Source organism: Sarcophilus harrisii, chromosome 5, assembly GCF_902635505.1.
Source record: "Sarcophilus harrisii chromosome 5, mSarHar1.11, whole genome shotgun sequence".
NCBI classification, from domain to species: domain Eukaryota; kingdom Metazoa; phylum Chordata; class Mammalia; order Dasyuromorphia; family Dasyuridae; genus Sarcophilus; species Sarcophilus harrisii.
Genome location: NC_045430.1, coordinates 147,965,018 through 147,979,181, shown reverse-complemented (window position 1 = coordinate 147,979,181; position 14,164 = coordinate 147,965,018). Strand labels below are relative to the sequence as shown.

The window sequence follows — 14,164 nt, the reverse complement described above, 5'->3', positions numbered from 1 at the left end:
TTTTATCATATGTTTATTAATTTTGTTAAATGAATTTTAGTTGTATTTTAATCTGGTTTGGGTCACACTTGGTCTACAAATTTGACACCTCTGATATAGAGCAATGCTTCTTAAAACTTTTTCCCACTCATGAGCCCTTTTCACCCAAGAAATTTTTATACAGCCCCAGGTATATAGTACATACTATAGTATGCAAATCAAATTTTAATTGATAACAAATCATAATTTTACAATCCCTACATTCAATATTGAGACCCTATATAGGGTCGTGAACCACAGTTGAATCTGAGATATGGACGGCTGAGTTTGGAATCAAGAAGATCAACATCTCCCCTTAGATACTTGCTTACTCTCTGATGCTGAGAAAATCTTTTAAGATGGGAATAAGAATGACTTAGCAAGTTATTGTGAAGATCAGTTGTTAATAACAATTATAAAACACATTGCACACATTAAAGTGCTATATAAATTCAAACTGTCCATAATACAGTGCCTATAATAATTAAAGCTCCTTTTTAGAAAATGATTTGAGAAGCCTGCAGGACATTCTTTTGACTATCCTTAATGGTGGTAAATCTTTTGGGGGAGAGATTTGTTTTTCTTTTTTGAATAGTAGTAATAATATCCTTAGTACTTATCACAATTTCTTGAATATAGGAATAGTAATTTAATGATTGTTAAGTTGATTTAATATACATTTTGAGTCAAAAACAAAGTGTAACTATACAGTTCTAAGGTCATTTTTTAATATGTGGGTTATAAATTGGTTATAACATATTGACTCAGAAATATATTCTTCATAGACTAATTGATCTTACACACGTCTATATTTTAGAAATTTACAATTTTCCTTAGGATAACTTTTCAAGTACATTGAGCTAATTTATTATATTCTTTTCTTGAATTTTTAGTTCACAGTGGGAAAAGTTACAGCAAGATGACACAGAGATGGGACAATTGAAAGGTATCAAAAACATTAGAATAATTTAACAATATTTATAACTGAGTTCAGATATTAATTATTAATAAAATATGTATAGTGGAATGGTTAATGGATCATTCCTGATATTGAGGTACCTCACCAAATTATTAGAGAAAAGATTCTATGAAATCCTGTTTTCCTTCATTTTTATTTAGTGGCTCTATTGCTAGCTATGAGGCTTTTGGGGCCTGGCTGTTGTGTTTTTGTTTTTCACTGACATATACTGAACCATGTGTTGGTGCTTTCCAGGGAAAATTATAGAGAGCAGAAAGAGGCAATAAGCATTTTTTAAACTTTTACTTTTTGTTGAACACTTTGCTAAGTATGGAAAATAGCCCTTGATGAGGTAGAAATATACTGAAATATCAGAAAATTTCCAGTTATCTTCTTACTCTTAAGATTTGGTGTTGGAAGGAGACTGGAAGTAGCAGCATTGCTTTTCTTTTGGCAATAAAGTACATAGTCAGAATGATTTATTTATTTTTTTTAAATAATGGTATAACTCAGTGTAGATTTTAATCTACCAGTGTCTAATTTTATTAGATTTTTAACTTCATCATCTTACTGAATAAATATACTCATGGAACATTCATGTTAGAATGCATACTTTACATAAAACATGAATACATACTTTCATACATATTCATACATACATTTCATACAAATTCATACACAAAGTATGAATTACATAAAGTAATGAAGCCCAATATTGAAATGAGGTTGGACAATCATCCTTAACCTGGTATTTCACTAATAATTCTACTATGTCTTACTCCCAGTCAACAGAATTGACTGAAAGTTGACATTGCCTATTTTAGAAAATGATTTTTTATGCAACTTAAAAAGATAAACCTTAGAGATCTAGGTAGGATGATTTTTGGAAGTTGATGTTGTTTTATTAAAACTAAAATTAATTGTCAAAACACAATGGTTACAATTTAATGAACAAATAAATGCCTTGTCATTTTCATAATGTTATCTTTTTGTGTGTTCTCAGTAATATTTTTTTATTTTTCCACTTACACATGAAGATAGTTTTCATCATTCATTTTTATATGATTTTGAGTTAAAATTGTTTTCTCTTTCTCTTGCTTTCCCTCTTCTCAAGACAGCAAGGAATCTGATATAGGTTATATATGTACAATTATTTTAAACGTATTTTCATAAATGCTATTTTTAAATGTCAACAGGACGTAGAGACTTTATCAGCTAAGGCTAAAGTTAGGATTGGGATATTAAATACACTGTTCTGGATTTGCCCTCTTCAATTTAGGCAAGTTATAAATTGAACACACTGTGTTTTATGTAGCCTGAGGCCATTTCTGCTAGTTTTCATTTACCCTAAAAAGTACAAAGTCAGTATTTCCTAAAATTTATTTTATTATACTTGATTTGCACTTTACTTTACATTTTAAAACTTGCATTTTCACCTCTTTTCTCATTAAAAATGCTATTAACAATCCAGACCCTTTAGAAATAGCATTCTATGAGAAGGGAATAGCCCTTAGCACAATTCCCTCTTAACTGCTAATACCTTCTTGTATATATTTTGTGATAGATGGTTCTTTGCATGTTGTCTTTTCCATTATTGTTAGCTCTTTGAGAAAAGGAATTTTTTTTGTCTTTCTTTGTATTACCAGCATTTAGCACAGTGTTTGGTAAATAATAGGCACTTAATAAATTCTTGTTGACGGACTGACTTATACATATTTAATTTGAAGAAAAATAGGTACTTAATAAATATTTTTTAGTTAATTGAAAACATCTTTGTAAAAATAAGTGTCAAAACAACTGTTTTTTTGTAGCAATGCTTAAGCACACAATATTATATAACTCCATTACCTCATTTCATGTGGCTAACTGGAAGCAAATAGCTGGCACTTGTAAAAATAGGCAATATTGGACTATATTATCATTTTCACAGTTAAATCATAGTCTAAGTGGAACACATTTCATGATTATTTGTAAAATAGGGAAATTTTGCCCATTTTTAATTCAATTTTATCCAAAAATATAGTGAGTGTAACATTGTAGAGCCAAAAAAAAAAAAAAGATATAAAATTGTCCTGCATAAACCCACAGTTTTGTGATAATAATTGGAGTCCTAAACAAACTTAATTGATTTTTTTTCATAATGAAAAAAAATGAAACTCACATTTATGTGTTTAAATAGGAGAATTTTTTTTTTTTCTGAGGCAATTGGGGTTAAGTGACTTGCCTGGGGTCACACATCTAGGAATTATTAAACATCTGAGATTACATTTGAATTCAGGTCTTCCTGACTCTAGGGCTGTGCTCTATTCACTGCATCCTCTAGCTGCCCTAGGAGTAATGTTTTTAAATGGCAAGAATATTTTACATTTTTTTCCTTACGTTTTCATTTTCCTTCCAAGAACAATTCTATCTTGCCAATACTGAACCTAGAATTTCACTGACCTACAGAAGTCTTGGATGACCAGATTACCAATGCATATTGTTACTTTCAGTTTCCTAGAACAAAGTTTCTTGTGACTTGGCTAAGGTTACATCACTAGTATGTGCCAGATGCTAGCCCTAAGTCTGAGGGCTACCTCTATAATTTATTTCCTACACACCTCTATAGAATTCTGTTTTCATTTAAAATTCCTTATTAACTTCAAAATTGATTATGGAAATTAGTGCTATCTTCCAGGAATGTGAATTTTGAAACAGATACTCAAGACAATGTTAGATCACATTGACTAAGATAATTTAGGACTTGAAACCATGCCATCTATGCAATTCTCATGAAAGAAAATGAAGTTCTTTAGCCTAGAGAAAATAAAAGGCTTAGGGGAAGAATCTTTAGCCTAGAGAGAGAATAAAAAAGACTTGGAAGGGCAATGATAGCTTTTTTTCAGCTATAAGAGGAGTCATAACAATGAAGAGAGACTAACCATATTCTAAGGGACCCTAAAAGGTATTAAAATCAGTCGAGGTGGAGAGGTTCAGCATAAGGAAGGAATCCCAGTGGTTATCCCAAAGTAGTGTGGGCTCTTTGGAGATAGGTTATCCTTTACTGAAGGTCTTCTTCATATAAGAGCTGAATTACAATTCTTCAGGAAGGTTCTTACTCAGCTATAATATGGGTAAATTCACTTCCAAGGACCTGTCCATCTCTAAGTGAGTGAATCTGATACTTGTTTTACCAATTGAATAGGGTTGTGGTAGGAAAAAGACTTTGTTTACTACAAAGTACTATGTGAGTGTAATCTGTTTTATTATTAATGAGCCTTATAAAAATATTCTCCATAGGTCTTTCTGCACATGCTCATGTAGAACTTCCATATTACTCCAAATTCATTCTAATTGCTGCGTACTTGGCTTCATATAATCCAACGAGAACAGATAAAAGATTTTTCCTAAAGGTAATTTCTACATATTTCCAATACTTTACTTTGGGCTGTTTTTGTTTTTGTTTTTTTTTCTTTTTCCTGAAAATTAAAAGTGTAGTACTTTTGCAAAAATTGTAAATTTTTAAGAGAAATAAGGGTAGATTGAAGAGAGTAGAATATATACATATATATATATATATATATATACATATATACATATAAAATAAAGAAAAAAATATATATATATATGGTTTTCTCCTATAAACAGTTTGCATTGAGTTCATAATCTGGAATTTTTGTCTGTTATATACAGAATCCAGTTGTGATATGGGAATAATTCAGCAAGTAATATTTTAACTCTGAATTCTTTGTAAATCAAATTTTGATTGAAGTATGGTATATCAAAAACTTAAGTACAGTAGTTATTTTCCTGGCTTTTTGGGTAAAAAAAAAAATTGGTAAAAATTCTTCCTACAGTATATCTCGTGAATTATGAATCAGACTCTTATTTTTTTTTCCTGCTAAAATCATAAACTAAAATATCTCTTTTTGAAACTATTCTTCTAGAAAGGAAAAAATATGCATTTTTGAGTTAGCATTAAAGTCATTTGAAATCTTTAATTGAAGAATATTTAGTTGGAAACTGGATTTATGATGAAGTCTAGAAAATCTGTCCTTTAGAAAGTAACTAAAAATAGTTCTTTAATTTTTATAATAAAATTCAAACATGAAACTGAATTGTAAATTAAGAAAGAGAATTATATTCTTTCACAATCTAAGTAATATTCACTAGTTTTATCATAAGATGATGATAAAATTATTTTCAGTGAAATGAAAAGAAAGCAATCCCTTGTCCTTTATGTATTAAAACAACTTCAGTGTAGTTTCAATGAAACTGTCAACAAATCTGTGATCTTGCCATCACATATCAGCTATTGTATATGGACACTGGTAGGTATGTTATGAGTTTTAAATAATTATTTTAAATTGGGGGAAATTATGTGGGTTATTCTTTAGTATTTTTTTTCCTATGTGATCCCCAGGGAAAAATAGCTCTTTATTTTCAAAATATATTCAAAGGTAGTTTTCAACATTCACCCTTGTAAAACCTTGTGTTCCAAATTTTTTTCCCTTCCTTCCCTTACTCTCTCCCCTAGACAACAAGTAATCCAGTATATTAAACAAATGCAATTCTTCTAACATTTTCACATTTATCATGTTGCACAAGAAAAGTCAGATCAAAAAGGAAAAAAAAAAGAAAGAAAACAAAAAGCAAGCAAACAAAAAAGGTGAAAATACTATGTTGTGGTCCACATTCAGTCCCCATAGTCCTTTTTCTGAATTACATATGGCTCTCTCCATCACAAGCATATTGAAATTGGCCTGAATCACCTCATTGTTGAAAAGAGCCAAGTCTATCAGATCATCACATAATCTTGTTGTTGCTGTGTACAATGTTTTCTTTGTTCTACTCACTTCACTTACCATCATCTCATGTAAGTCTCTTTAGGCCTCTCTGAAATCATCCTGCTCATCATTTCTTATAGAACAAAAATATTCCATTATATTCATATATCATAACTTATTCAGCCATTCTCCAAGTAATGAGCATCTACTCAGTTTCCTGTTCCTTGTCATACAAAAAGGGCTGCTACAAACATTTTTATGCACATATGTGTCCTTTTCCATATTTTATGATCTCTTTGACATACCACCCCAATAGAGACACTGCTTATCAAAGAGTATACATAGTGTTATAACGCTTTGGGCATAATTCCAAATTGTTCTTCACAATGGTTGAATCAGTTCACAACTCCACCAACAATGCATCAGTGTCCTAGTTTTTCCTCATCCCCTCCAGCATTTATCATTATCTTTTCCTATCATTTAGACAATCTGAAAGATGTGTAGTGGTATCTCAGAATTGTCTGTCTTTGCATTTCTTTGATCAGTAGTGATTTTGAGCATTTTTAAATATGACTAGAAATGGTTTTAATTGTTCATGTCCTTTGACCACTTTTCAGTTGGAGAATGGCTTGAATTCTTATAAATTTGGGCCAATTCTTTATATATTTTTAGAAATGAGGCCTTTGCCAGAACCCTTTCTACCCCCTCCCTTCCCCCCCCAGTTTACTGCTACCCTTCTAATCTTGTCTGAATTGGTTTTGCTTGTAAAAAACATTTTAGTTTAATATAATCAAAATTATTCATTCTACATTTCATAATGTGCTCTAGTTCTTTGACCATAAATTCCTTTCTTCTCCACAAATCTGAGAGGTAGACTATCCTTTGTTCTTCTGATTTGCTTATAGTATCATTCTTTATATCTAAATTGTGAACCTACGTCAATCTTATCTCAGTATAGGTGTTGGTCAAAGCCTAGTTTTTTTGTTAGGGTCCTCAGCTAGTGCAGACCTGCTGACACCAGCCGGAATCTGAGCACTTACCCACAATTATCGTCGCCTCTACGACCTTCAGACATTTCCAGATATGACAGAGTAATCAGACTCCACTAATGCAGTTCAGAGAAGCTTTATTGCTTGGTTACATCATCTTGTACCTTCTTCCTCTCTCTCCCTCTGCTGTCCTGTACTTATACCCCTCTCATCTCTCATGCCAACATGCCCCAAAAACAAGTATGTGTTTAGCTTGTGTATCCAGGAGCCCAACTCCTGAGACAGTGGGGGCAATCTCGATTTGATGCATGCTCGATGCCTGTCCTGACGTATCTACAGGGTGTGTACTCCGGACCTTTAGCCAGTGAGGCAGAACTCACACCTGAGGCCTCAACATCCATTCCCAAGAGTGTGCTGATCGAGATCCACAGACCACAAGGGTCAGGTTTGCACAAGATTTGTTTTTGCACAGAATTGTTGCTTATGCAAATGGAGAATTGTGTGCAAGGTACATAATGAAGGGTCACAAGATTAATGCAGATTCTTGTTATTCTGTTCCATAGCATTCTTGTTGCTAAGTTCCCTAGTTTTCTCAGGAAATTTTGTCCAATAGTGAGTTCCTATTCCAAAAGCTGAGATCTTTGTGTTTAGCAAGCATTAGATTATTATAGTCCTTGATTATTATGTCTCATGAACCTGATCTACTACTAAAATCACTCAATGATTCTACTGATCAACCACTCTATTTCTTAGCCAATACCAAATGGTCTTGATGACCAGTGCTTTATAACATAGTTTTAGATCTAGTACAGCTAGGCCACCTTCATTTGCTATTTTTTCTGTTAATTCCATTGAAATTCTTGATCTTTTTTTCTTCCAGATGAATTTTGTTATTATTTCTTCTAGCTCTGTAAAGTAGTTTCTTGGCAGTTTGATTTGGTATGGCACTGAATAAGTAGATTAATTTAGGTGGAATTATCATTTTTATTATATTAGCTCAGCCTACCCATGAGCATTTGATATTCTTCCAGTTGTTTAAATCTGACTTTATTTGTGTAGAAAGTGTTTTGTAATTGTATTCATAAAGTTTCTGACTTTGAATTGGCAGGTAGATTCTCAAATATATTTTAAATGGAATTTCTCTGTATGTCTTGATGCTGGATTTTGTTGATAATATATAGAAATGCTGATGATTTGTGAGGATTTATTTTGTATCCTGCAACTTTGCTAAAGTTGTTAATTGTTTCTAGTTACTTTTTTAGTTGATTCTTTAGGATTCTTTAAGTATGTCATCATATTATTTTCAAAGAGTGATAATTTGGTTTCCTCATTACCTACTCTAATTCCTTTAATTTCTTTTTCTTCTCTTATTGCTAAAGCTAACATTTCTATTACAATGCTGAATAATAATGGTGATCATGGGCAACCTTGTTTTACCCCTGTTCTTAATTGGGAATGCTTCTGGTTTATTCCCATTACATATGATGCTTGTTGATAGTTTTAGATAGATGCTACTAATCATTTTAAGGAAAACTCTATTTATCCCTATGCTCTCTAGTGGTTTTAATAGGAATAGATTTAGAATTTTGTCAAATGGTTTTCCTGCATCTGTAGATTTATTTTGTCTCAATATAAACTGTCATGTTCAGAGTCAAAAGTTTGCTATTGCCAACTTAACCTTTTTCTATTTTTTTTTTCTTTTCATGTAGCCTAAATATCTAATCCCTGGGTCTAGTAACTAAATGTTTAATTCAAGAGTTAGGAAAATAATGAAAGGAAGATGGTGAAGGCCTCCAGAAATGTTTATCAGCCTAGAGCATTTAGTCTTCTGGTTCCAATTTACCCTCATTACATAGATGAAAATTTAGGAGAATTAGAATTATGCTTTAAGATTCCAGAGATGTAGAAAAATAAGTAGTTTTAAGTGTTTATATGTTAGAGCGCCAGCCTCAGTCAGAAAGACCTTACTTCAAATCCTCCCGCTGAAATGTATTGGCTTATTCCTAGAAATTCATTTAATCTTTCAGTGCACTAGGTATCTCTCAAAAACTATAAATTATAGTAAACTTGCCTTAATGTATTCTGTGGGAATTCCTTACTCCAATAATATCAGAAATCTAGAGAGAAAATGAAAATACAGGCATTGAACTCTAATGGAAATAAATATTGACTAAAAGTTGGGAAACTTGAATTCCCATCTTATCTTTGATATTTTACAATTATTCACTCCTCCTTTGACTTTGGGCAAGCCTCACCTTCTCCACAGCCCTTTCTTTCCTCTTTCTCCCTCTCCTACTCCCTATTTCCCTCTTTTACTACCTGCATTGTAAGATGAAGGACTTGAACTAGATGAACTCTGAGGCCCCTTCTAATTCCAAATATATGAATCTGCTAATCACCCAATGAACATTTTAAGTTTATAGACATAACTTTGTTACTATTAATTTACTCACCAGAGGTTATTCATGGGAATAATCAAAAATGAAAATAATGTCTTTAATTTCAGAAATTTATTCTTATTATGACATAAGTTCTTGTAAAAGGGAAATCTTCAGGTTTTTATGGAATAATAATGCTCATCTTTCATTCAAATAGGAAATTTATGAACAAAAAAGGTGGATTCTAGAAATTATGGATTGACAGCTTAAGTTCTCCATTGATATCTTTTCAGTGTTAGAAATTATATAGAATTTATTGAAGGACATAGACAAGAGTTATGCAAAATTTAGGCAGACATGAATGAAGGACTCTGCGTGATTGAATGGGACTATTCAACTATCAAGATCACAGATTCAGTTTACTAAAGTTGATAATGATCTCTGCCATTTACATAGCATTTTAAAATTTACAAAGTATATTATGTTGTAGCATTTTATTCTCACAGTTAGGGCTTCTAAGCATATTCCATTTTTCAGATGAGGAAACTGAGTTCCCATTATGCTAACTAACTTGCCTTTGGTCACATAGCTAATTAACTCCTAAAGCAGAATTTTGATCTACAGTTCTCCTAACTTATCATTATAGTAGGCTGTGTCTAGCATAAACCTATGTACTCTATACACTAATATTTCTTGAATCAATGGATGAAATAAAGTATTCTCATGGAAATTAGAGAAAATGCTTTCACTCAAAATTATCTGTATTCATGACTTTTTACTAGATTATAAACTCCAAATGAGCCAGAATTGTATCTTATCTAGACCTTGAATTTATCTTAGCACAGTGTTTTTAGATAGACTCTTATACATTTAATAAAAATTTGTATTGTAAAACATAGGTATGTTAGGTTTTCTCCAATTTCAATATTATCAGCTTTTTGCTAAAAGTCTAAGAGTCATATTTTTCTTTTGATAATAATCTGTTCTTAACTATTTATTCCTTTTCCACCCTTGATCTGGGCTCTGCCTAGCCAGGAATGAGTTGAAGCCCAAAAAGAAGGGGTATGTTTTTGAGTGTTGACCAATACAAATACTTTTACTTAAGTTAATTCATTGCTTTGTATTGTACTTACCTTTGGTCCTTTGTATTGCAGTTTTGCAACTGAGAGAGAGTAGCAGTGAATAAAATTGGCAAAAGTATTGAATAAGTATTTTTTGGTGTATTGTTTTTTAAATGTGTGTATGCCAAATGTGATTTTTGGTAAATGAAGAAGTAAAACCAAACCACTTTGTAAATATACAAAGGATCATTTATATAGCACAGCTGAACAAATCTTAAATGCTTAAATATATTTGTTATGTTATCAATTTAGGGGTTCCTTTCAATAATACAGATCAGAATCCATTCTGTGACTTTTTTCCATGTCTCCACAATATTTTGCCACAGTAGGTCTATCACAGGTTTTTGAAGCCTTTAACATTTACCCCCAACATTTCAAAGGCTGTTTGTGGATTGTTATTCTGGGTGTTTGTCCTTGTCAGTCGTCCCCAGTCGGTTGTCCCATATTCTCTGGGCTGAAGGGCAGTTGAGAACCCAAATGTTTGAAGCCTAGAGAAAACAGATTTCAGGAGCAGATTAAAAGTGGGGTGTCATCCAGGGTTGAGATGGAAACATTCAGGAATGGGGCCTTTAGCAAGAAATGCAGCAGGTCCCTAGGACACAATGCTAGGAGGAAAAAGGTCAAAAACAAACAACCAAAAACTGCTCTGAATCCTTGTGGTTAATGGCTATCCCAGGGTTAGTTTTTAGACCTCTTCGATTAATAGGCTTTTGATTAAAAACAGCCACTGGTATTTTTGTGAAGCCATCTAGGGATGGGCGTGTCCCTGCTTGTCTGGGCTGCAGATCAAGATAAGAATGCTGTTTAAGCTTTTAGAAATCTCTTAACTGTGCTGATTTTTTTTTTTTTTTAAATAGAGAGCTGGTTCCTTAATCTCACCAGAAAAATCACCAAAATGGTTAAGCAAAGATCCTGAGCTTCCCCTTACTATCTCCATTCTTTATGGGTGAGGGGTGGAAGGGGCCAGAGGGAATGCAAAGTAGCAGAAAGCCTATCCAGCTTACCGGCTCCCAAGGTGTTCGGGCTGTCCTGGTGGATAAAAGGGGAAACAAGGTCAGACCCCAAATTCCTACTGGAGAACAGGACGTTGGGGGGAGGCCAGTTCAACCCCTGTGGTGTTCGCTATCATGGTGGAAAGGCAGTTCCTTCAGTGCTCCTCCTGCTCGAACTCAGGACATGGACTAGGGTCTTCTTGGACAGAATCCTCAGCACCTACAGCATGAACTTTGGGGTTCCCGGCCTAAGTCTGGGAGAGATTTGCCAATTTAACAAGGCACCTCCGCTCTGAGTGTCTACTTTCAGGAGGCAGAAGTTGCCCTGAGAAGAAAAGAGTTGAGAGTCTCAGGTTGTTTTTTTTAAGTTTAGGTGAGAGAGTTAAAAGAAAAACAACAGCTGTTTGTAGCAGCAGAGTGGGAGAAACATTGAGGGCTCAGAGTGGCCTCCTAGTTTTGACCTTAGTATATTGGCCTTGGACCTCTGAAAAAGTTGGGGGGTGGGTCCCAGGTCTCTCATTGGGCTAGTTTTTCAATCTTTGAAAGAGACAATTCTGCTGGGTGTGTTTCTGTTAGCCACTTTTTGTCTGAGGGCAGAAGTGTTAGTCCCAGAATTTGAAAGAAAAAAAAAAAGGCACTTTTAAAAGCGCCTTTTCAAGGGCTCCAGAGAATTGGTAGGTGGAGGGAGACTGGAATTCAGCTAATCTAGTCAGAGTTCAAATTTTGAGGTTGAGGTGTACATTAAGAGACAGCCTAAAAGTAAGTCTTTAGGGATAGGGGAACAGGTCCCAAGCACCCCAGTTCTATAGTTTTTCATTCTCTATAGGTATCCCTGATAAAGGATATGACAAAAACCTTAATTTTTGTCAATTCGCAGGAGTTTTCTGCATAAGCATCCTTATGGAAGGACTCTGCTGAGCAGCAGAAGCTTGAGACAGCGTCAACCACAACCTGGGGTGTCAAGCTGTCCCACCTTGCTACAGAAAGGGTAGTATGGTGGCTTATTGGGGAAAAAAAAAACCAAAACCCTTGTGAACAGTCACCAAAACGGAAATCAAAAAGACTGAAATCCTTGACTTCTAGGAAAAAAGCTTTAGTGTTCTCCATTCAATAGCTCCTCGCTTGACTCTAGACAGTATCCAGGTTCTATAGCCTCTCCTTCTCTAGAGGAGAGCAACAAAATGCTCCTTGAGCTGTAATGCCAGAGAAACTGAGGCAGAACTGTGGCACAACAGAGCAGAGGAAAATTTGTCAGGGACCAGCTACAGAATAGAGAACAAGTCTAGAGAGAGACATCACAGGAATCCCTACAAGGGAATTCTGCAACAGGAAAGGCCTCTTTCCTTTAAAGGTATTCACTGAACTGAAAAGTAGTTAAGGAGTTTTCAAATAGTTTCAGTCTCCCTCTAACTCCTCATTTCCTGCTCAGGAAATGAGAAAAGAAGACAGAGAAAGAAGCTATCTTTACTCTCTTAACAATTTAATTTGCTTTGAAATTTTATTCCCCAACCAACATTCTTTTATTAATTAATTAATATTTAATAGCCTTTTATTTACAGGTTATATGTATGAGTAACTTTACAGCATTGACAATTACCAAACCTCTTGTTCCAGTTTTTCCCCTTCTTCCCCCCACCCCTTCCCCCAGATGGCAGGATGACCAGTAGATGTTAAATATATTAAAATATAAATTGGATACACAATAAGTATACATGACCAAACCGTTATTTTGCTGTACAAAAAGAATCGGACTCTGAAATATTGTACAATTAGCTTGTGAAGGAAATCAAAAATGCAGGCGGGCATAAATATAGGGATTGGGAATTCAATGTAATGGTTTTTAGTCATCTCCCAGAGTTCTTTCTCTGGGCATAGCTGGTTCAGTTCATTACTGCTCCATTGGAACTGATTTGGTTCATCTCATTGCTGAGGATGGCCAGGTCCATCAGAACTGGTCATCATATTGTTGTTGAAGTATATAATGATCTCTTGGCCCTGCTCGTTTCACTCAGCATCAGTTCATGTAAGTCTCTCCAGGCCTTTCTGAAATCATCCTGCCCAACCATCATTCTAAAGGTCTTTCTTGAAGCTGCAACCTGGCCAGGGTTGGAGCTTAGAAAAGAAACCTTTAATTGTTGGCAGGGGCATAGAATGCCAATCCAGAAAAATAGGAGAGGGAATGTACTAAGAGCAAAAGTTCTTAGGACTGAGAAAATTAGGAATTGGAATCGAAACATTCCCATCTGTAAGGTTGGGGAGGAGAGTGAAAGAAAGGACATAGGCTGCTTTACAAGCTATGTTCATTTTGGAAGCTAGGCTGTTCATCTCTCCAGAAAAAGGTAGGCAAGTTTAAGCAAGTGCTCTGAGGCAGTGGTGGGGGAGGGGGGGAGGAGTGGGGGAACCGAGAGCATTTTGGAATCCCCTATGTTTATAAACATGAGCATGAGCATGCAAAAGCATAAAAGGCTGTGATGGGGGCTGGGGTGGGGAGGCACTGCTCTAAGGCAAGATACATAGATAGAAATCAGGGAAACTGAGTTCCGTTTTAAAATGTATGGGACAAGCATGCTTCCTGTGAGGGCTGGAAGCTGGGCTCCTTTAAGAGCCAGGTAAAGTTTCTGGGAGGGGCGTGGCATGCTTGTCCAGAATGCAGGCAAACTTCTGTTTTAAAAGTTGGTGAAAAATTTTTCCCGAGATTTGAGAAGCTAAGATTGAGTCCCCAATCTTCCCACTGTATAGTACCCCAATAAGAGGACAGGAGAGAAACATTAAAATGACAGGTTGCCAAGCCATATGAGAGAGGTCTGAAAAAGGCCTCGAGTTCCTTACGATCCTCACTCTATGGGGGAGGGAGAGGAAAGAAATGCAGTCTTACCTGGTGCTTCCCAAAAACTAGGGCTCCTCTGGCGATTTCACGTTGGAACTTGAGAGAGGGGGAGCTT

The 14,164-nt window shown here is 34.7% G+C and overlaps 1 protein-coding gene across 1 annotated transcript in view; it reads left to right on the top strand.

The window, feature by feature from the left end:
• ORC5 (origin recognition complex subunit 5) overlaps positions 1–14,164 on the top strand; it is an 85,492-nt gene that overhangs the window by 18,790 nt on the left and 52,538 nt on the right. Inside the window, exons 9-10 of the mRNA XM_003771479.3 lie at positions 912–964; positions 4,256–4,368. Of these exons, the coding sequence (XP_003771527.1) occupies positions 912–964; positions 4,256–4,368 (166 nt within the window). The remainder of the gene's footprint in view (positions 1–911; positions 965–4,255; positions 4,369–14,164) is intronic.